General features: G+C 38.4%; 1 protein-coding gene across 1 annotated transcript; it reads right to left on the bottom strand.

Annotated features, from left to right (window-relative positions):
* Window positions 1–3,306: 3,306 nt before the first annotated feature.
* Window positions 3,307–5,975, bottom strand: LOC109163011 (receptor like protein 30-like). The gene is made up of 3 exons (XM_019311732.1): window positions 4,934–5,975; window positions 3,803–4,783; window positions 3,307–3,772 (listed from the first exon to the last, which is right to left on the bottom strand). The coding sequence occupies exons 1-3, from the start codon at window positions 5,973–5,975 to the stop codon at window positions 3,540–3,542; spliced, it is 2,256 nt and encodes a 751-aa protein (XP_019167277.1). The 3' UTR covers window positions 3,307–3,539.
* Window positions 5,976–7,173: the final 1,198 nt, after the last annotated feature.

Genomic DNA, 7,173 nt, shown 5'->3' with positions numbered 1-7,173 from the left:
GTAAAAGTTATCTCATTGTATGTCCTGTTATTTTGAGGAATGAGAAACTAAACATATTTTGTTTCACTAGGACTGTATGTCCTATTATTTTAAGGAGTGGGCAATGACGTAAAAGCTGTCTCACTAAGGTATTTACCCTGTTGAGTAGTAGGCACTAGAAACATATCCTGACTAGTAGGACTAGTTACTACTCATTGGGCCTGGAAACCCCTTGGGGTGTGTACACTTACAGCACGTTTGGTTCACGGAATGAATTTTGAGGTAATAGGAATGCTATTACATAAGGAATGAAATAGGCAAGGAATAGAATATGAATTGTATTCTATTGTTTGGTTCGCGGAAGGAATAAACTTTAGAAATTATATTACAGTGTTTGGTTGATTTAAGGAATAGAAATTAAATATGTTTTAAAAGACATAAATACCCTTATAAAAATATGTGATGGTGGTGGTGGCGGTGGCGTTGGTGGCGGCGGCGACGGTGGCGGTGGTGGCGGTGGCAGCGTTGATGGTGGTGGTGGCGGTGGCGTTGGTGGCGGCGGCGACGGTGGCGGTGGTGGCGGTGGCAGCGTTGATGGTGGTGGTGGTGGTGGCAGTGGTGGTGGCGGTGCTGGGGTAGTGGTGCTAATGGTGGTGGCGGTGGCGGCGGTGGCAATGGTGGTGGTGGCGGTGGTGAAATAGGAAATAAATTTAATTGGGGTAAAATAGGAAATAGAAACTTTAGGCTATTACTACTCAGGAATAGTTTAATACCACCCCCCCCCCCCTCCCCCCAGGAATCTCTATTCCCCTTGCAAGGGGAATAGGTCATTCCCGGGAACAATGTTCCTGGGAATACAAGTGGTTACCAAATAAAGGAATAGACCTATTACTGGGAATGCTATGTCATTCCGGCCTATTCCGTGAACCAAACAACCCATTAAGGTATTAGTTCTGTTCTACTTGAATGGTATTTTTGAGGAGTGAGCAATGACGTAAAAGCTAACTCACTGTGGCTTAAATAAGTAAGTCTCTACCCATTATTTGATTGGTACTTGAATGGAATTTTTGAGGAGTGAGCAGTGATGTAAAAGTTGACTCACTAGGGCTTAAATAAGTAAGTCCCTGCCCATTGTTTATTTGGTGAATCCTCCATATTTTGAAAATGATAAGAAATTATTGTCTTGGTACAATTTATATATTATGGTCAGTGTTGCAAAAATCTTGCCTAGGCACCGATTAATCGGAGCCTAGGCACTTGGCGCTGGCTGGTTAGCGTATCACCATAATCGGTGGTCTATGCGGTTGACAGCCTAGGTGTTGACCGTCTAGGCCTCCTAGACACTGAGTAGGTCGCTTAATCGGCGATTAGCTATTGTTCCTTTCTTTTTAAATGAGTTATTTCACTCAAAACGACATCGTTTTGAGCAAAATAACTCTAAATTATTCAAACTCGAGATGTTTTTAGGTTTATATTTAATATTTTGTATTAACTATTGAAGTATTAAATAATTTATCATTATCAAGTCTTAAAAAATTAAAAAAAAAAATTAAACAAATTTTTGAAAAATAAAAAATACACGGGTGCTTAGGCGCACATGAGTGCCTAGCAATTTTTTCAACCATGATTGTGGTTGAGGAAAGTAATACTTTTGGTTATTGAGTTTTGGGTGTGTACTAATTAAAGAGTCTTTTTGGCCATGTAATATTTTGGAAAATATAAGTATATTGTTTTGAAAATTTATTTTACAGGGTGGAGTAAACGTTACATAGCAAACTGCTGCTAATTAACTTTGTTAACTTTGTATTTTCATGATTGTAATTTGTACAGGTCTTGAGCAAGAGCATGAATGATGAGAACGTGATTAGTGGGATCAAGCTAGTGCAAAATTAAGAGTAAATATCCAAAATGGTCCCTCGACTATAGCTAAATTCACAAATTGGTCCTCGACTTTTAATTTCAACCAATTAAGTCCTTAACTTTGCAATTTTAACACAATTTGGTCCTTTGTCTATTTGACCGTTTGTTGACTGCGCTTTTTTAGGATGTATATGTAATTTCATGGTCCATCATCGGGTTTTTAAGGTTCCGGTTGCATTTCTAGACCGCACTGTTACATTTGAATCCACTGTCGGCGCTGCACCCCATGCCGGAGAGATTATAGCTTTTGATAGATAGATCGCAGAAGTCCTTGGAGTGGCTCTTCGAGAAAGCCGTGACTCCAAGCAATGTAGGCAAGTTGAACCGGCTCAGGATCCCCAAACAGCAAGCGGAGAAGCACTTCCCCCCTCCGAAACGGCGCTGTCACCTCCAAGAGCATTCTCTAAGCTGAACCGACTCGTGATCCCCAAGCAGCAAGCGGATAAGCACCCCCCCCCCCCCCCGCCCGAAACAACGATGTCACCTCCAAGAGCGTTCTCTTGAGCTTTGCACGTGAAACGACATATATATCCTCAAAGATCGCAGTCAACAAACGGTCAAATAAATGGAGGACCAAATTGTATCAAAATTGCAAAGTTAAGGACTTAATTGGTTGAAATTGAAAGTCGAGGATCAATTTGTGAATTTAGCTATAGTCGAGGGACTATTTTGGGTATTTACTCCAAAATTAATCCAGTTTCACTTATCGAAATTATAAATGAATTTATAGTTTCTCGTGAATAAATAATAATAGACCAATATAATATAATAATACGTACAGAAATATTAGATATTCTTGCAATTTTTACTCCCTCAATCAGGATTGGATGAAAAATAGAAAATTAACCAAAATCATATCAGCCACTGAACCGTATTATTTGGGAAATACACAAAACTTACAAAGAGTGATGTATAATGCAATCATTAGACGGCCTAATTGTCTTTTAAATCTTCATATATAGACCGGTTAAGATAATGATTGTTGTAAATAGAAGGGAATTCGTTGGAACTACTCTAATAGTCCGATCCATACAATGTGTTTTGGTATAATTTAAATATATTCCATTTGAGCCAAGTACCTTGTGCTCAGATGACATGTAGTGACTTCTTTCATGTGGGAGGTCATGAGATCGAACTTCAATAGAGTATATTGTTCACTGCAATACCCTGACATCAGTGTTGTACCCTTATTCACAAGGGTATCAAGCTTTATTCGTTTTAAGTTGTGATTGATTTGTAGAAAGTGAAGTGCTAATTTGGAGTAAATCATTTTTCTTTCTTTTAAAGAATGGAGTAAATCATTTTTCTTTCTTTTAAAGAATCTTCATCACCAAAATTAAAACGTCATCACTACTAGTATTGTATTTGCAATATAATTAAAACGTCATCACTACTAGTATTGTATTTGCAATATGAATAAAAAGAAATACACACATGATTAAATAAACTAAAATTCTTTATTTAAAATGACATGAAGGTTCTCCGGTGGTCTTATGCATGTATTTCCCGTGGCTCATGAAGACAGGCTACCTGATCTTGCTTCCGTGCATGACCCTTCATTTATAATAACTGCAAATTCAATTTCATTTCTAGAAAGGAAATGTAATTTTAAATTAGAAATTTAGAATAAGTTTAATTACCTATTTCTTCAACATGGCTCCCATGCTCCTCCTCAATTTGGTTCCATGAGATACAATGAAAAGGTAGATATCGTCTTTTTTGTCTTCTAAAAATTGGAAAAATGCAAGTCTCCAAGAACGTTTCAGTATTAGCGTTCCACACACTCCCCAAAATCCAATAATGAATCCAAGAGTCATACTCAAAAAGAAATCAAAGTCTAATAAAATCCAATGCTCTTCTTCATCAATATCATCATCATCATCATTTCCTTTTGTCCATAGACCATTTCCTTGTTTGCTACTTCGACATTTGGTCTGAAGTGGAAGCCCACGTAATTCAGGATTCCCTTGATACGCTTCAGTGAACCCTTGTAATTGCGTGCCAGGTGGAATGCAACCAGATAAGTTATTATTTGACAAGTCCAAGACTGCAAGAAATGATAAATTAGCCATGCTCACTGGTATTGCTCCAAACAACTGATTGTGTGATAGATCGAGAATCTCTAGTGAGTTCATCTCACCAATCTTGTACGGGATGGACCCATTCAAATTGTTATTTGAAAGGTTTAGTGAGATTAGCCCATGCAAATCTGTCAAGTTTACAGGGATTTCTCCAACCAATCTGTTGTTTGATAAATCAATGGCTTTCAAGAATTTGAGGTTTTTTCTATACTCGGCCTCCTTTCCCTTCCACATAACCAATTCAAAATCAAAGATAAAGTAATGGAGAGTATTTAATACCCCAAATAGAGAAGTCCCTTCAAAATGTGCTTCGTCTAGAAACCATTCATCAAGCATTTGAGTCATTGCACTACTGTAATTACTGAAGCAAGTTGGGATGGGTCCATATAAGTTGTTTGAAGATAGATCTAAAACTCGCATGGATTGAAGTTGGCAGATACTAGTAGGGATCGATCCTTTTAGTTCATTTGAATGCAAGTAAAGGACCTTCAACTGTGTCAAACTTTCCCCAATCCATACAGGAATATCCCCACTTAATTGATTCTCTCCAAGATCCAAAATTCTCAATGAAGTGCAATTCTTCAAAGATATGGGCAACTTCCCAAATAAACCAGTATTCCTTAAATGCAGTGATGAAATCTGACTCAAATAACCCAGGGATGAAGGGATTTCTCCAGAGAAGTTATTGTTTGCTAGGTTTAGCACCCCTAGGTACTTACCAGCATGTTTCCCCAAACATTCAGGAATATTCCCAGAGAAGAGATTGTCGGAAAGGTCAAGATAATTAGATTCTTTAAATTCATCTGTACACAGAAAAGAAATGGTTCCAGACTAGTTATTTTTAGAAAGACTTAGAAATGTTGCTCCTGAGTAATTTTTTGGTACTGGACCTTCAAGCTTGTTATTGCTCAAGTTTATTACAGTAAATGTTGAGGCCAAGTTAGGTAAGATACCTCGAAGAAAATTTTGACAAATAGTCAAATGACGTAAGGAAGTAAGGTTGGAGAGCCAGTGAGGAATGGAACATGAAATTCCATTATCTGAGATATCGAGAATTTCTAGGTATAATGTCTGTGTCCGGATCCAACTAGGAAATTTGGGACCCAACTTGCAAGATCTTAGCCCTAGATGTCCCAGTTGAAATGGGGGAACCCACTTGGTGCTCAGATTCAACTTTATATCGTTACCGGACAACAAAAGCACCTTCAATTTGCTAAAATTAGAAAAGTGGGTTTCATTGATGGCTTCTCGTAAAAAGTTTGAAGAAGCATCTAGCTCAATAAGATTGGAAAGGTGGCCGATGTTACTTCCCGTTAAATTTCCTACAAGCTGATTGTAGCCAATGAATAAGGATTCCAGAGACAACATTGTTGACATGTTGGGTAGTGGACCAGAAAGTTGATTTTCGGTCATGTCCAATGCTCTCAGGGAAGAAAACTTTTTGATATCATGCAATGATCCAACAATTTTGTTACTTCGAAAATTCAAAACTTGTATCGTTTCCTCAGAACCTAAAACGAGTTCTGAGAAGTTGAAAGAAAACAAGTTTTTTGACAAATGTAGAGCTTTCATGTTCCCAAGATACCTCAAAAATTTAAGATCCTCAGTCTTCTCACCTTGCAGCAAATTATAGGAGAGATCAAGATATTCAAGGGAGTACATTTTGGTCACAACATCTGGAACCATACCATATAATTGGCTACCAGAAAGCTTTAGTTCTTTCATCCTGTAACTTTGATTTAGCCACAAGTTCAATAATGAAGAAGTCAGAGTTCTAGCCTCTATATACAAGTATTCAAGGGACTTGGAAGAATTCAGGTTGAGAAGTGATTGGGGATTATTGGGAAATGTATAGAAAGACAGATGTAAAGTTCTCAGCACTGGTAACTTTGTAACTGACTCTAGCCAATCTAAAGTTTGATAGAGGTTTGTAAATTCCAAGTTGAGGTATTCCAATGAAGCAAGACCAGAAATCCATTGTAAAGAGGAATCCATTGAGAGAAAATTGTTTTCAAAGTCGAGATATTTTAAGGTGGAAATATTTCCTAGATGAGGAGGAACATTTCCGACCAAATTGTTGAAAGAAAGATTGAGATAGACTAAGTTGTGTAGAGAGCCAATGAAGGTTAGAATAATACTTTCAAATTGATTGCAACTAAGATCCAAGTAATTGAGAAATGATAAATCAAGCATGGAAGGGCCAATTTCACCTTGTAAAGAAGGGCTGTGTTGAGTTTGTCTCATATATGGATTAGGAATAAGTATTTGTCTCATACTAGGAGTAGGAGTGAAACGGGTAGACCAATTGTATAGGGATTAGATGCCTATAAATATATTGGTTGTATTCCTAAGGGTCGTGTCACCACTATCACCATCACAAATAATAAGAGAATACTTTCACTCCCGTGGATGTAGGCACATTGCCGAACCACGTAAATCTTGTCTTCTTTACCTTTTTGTCATTATTATTTTTCTTGTTCTTGTTAATCTCAACAAATTGGTATTAATATGGGTTTGGTATGGGAGGACTTCTCGGGACGACGAAGAAGTTTGTGAACATGCACTGGGAAACGTTTGATGCTGCGTGGTGCGTGTTGCTGACCAATGGTAATTGCTGGTTAGTGGAGCATTGGGCAAGGCACACGAGTTTAGTGTGACTTTGCAGGGGCGCTGTTGTGTTAGGGGCAGCGTGGATACCAGGAGGGGACATGGACTTGGTATGAGCCGGATGCAGGAGGTCAGCTAAACGGGACAGTAAGCATGAGTCGCGGCGGTATAACAGGTCGACGGCTGAGGGGCGAATGGCTTGGAACAAAGCGGTTCGTGTACATGCACTGGGTAACGTTTGATGCTGCGTATGCATGTGGCTGGCTAGTTGAGATGAGCATGGTTGTTCCTACCCATGTGTATATGTGAGATAAGTTTTTTTCTCCTAAGGGGCATAATTGTGAAGGTGGAGATGGTGAGATAAGTCTTTTCTCCTAAGGGACATATTTGCTAAGGTGGAGATTTGTTGAGTTATCTTTTTCTCCTAAAGGACATATTTGCGAAGGTGGAGATAGTCTTTTCTCCTAAAGGGCATATATGTGAAGGTGGAGATGGTGAGATAAGTCTTTTCTCCTAAAGAGCATATTCGTCAAGGTGGAGATTTGTTGAGTTATCTTTTCTCCTAAAGAACATATTCGTCAAGGTG

This window comes from Ipomoea nil, unplaced genomic scaffold (assembly GCF_001879475.1).
Source record: "Ipomoea nil cultivar Tokyo-kokei standard unplaced genomic scaffold, Asagao_1.1 scaffold2975, whole genome shotgun sequence".
In the NCBI taxonomy this organism is placed as follows: domain Eukaryota; kingdom Viridiplantae; phylum Streptophyta; class Magnoliopsida; order Solanales; family Convolvulaceae; genus Ipomoea; species Ipomoea nil.
This window is presented reverse-complemented; position numbering and strand designations above follow the sequence as displayed.

Bases quoted from the DNA above. Each gene is read 5' to 3' on its own strand.
- LOC109163011 (XM_019311732.1), bottom strand. From the start codon at position 5,975: ATGGATTCCTCTTTACAATGGATTTCTGGTCTTGCTTCATTGGAATAC. The intron at 4,784-4,933 runs GTATCTTACCTA...TTCTGTGTACAG, and splicing joins TTGTCAAAATTTTCTTCGAG to ATGAATTTAAAGAATCTAAT. The intron at 3,773-3,802 runs GTCTATGGACAA...ATGATGATGATG, and splicing joins AAGTAGCAAACAAGGAAATG to ATGATATTGATGAAGAAGAG.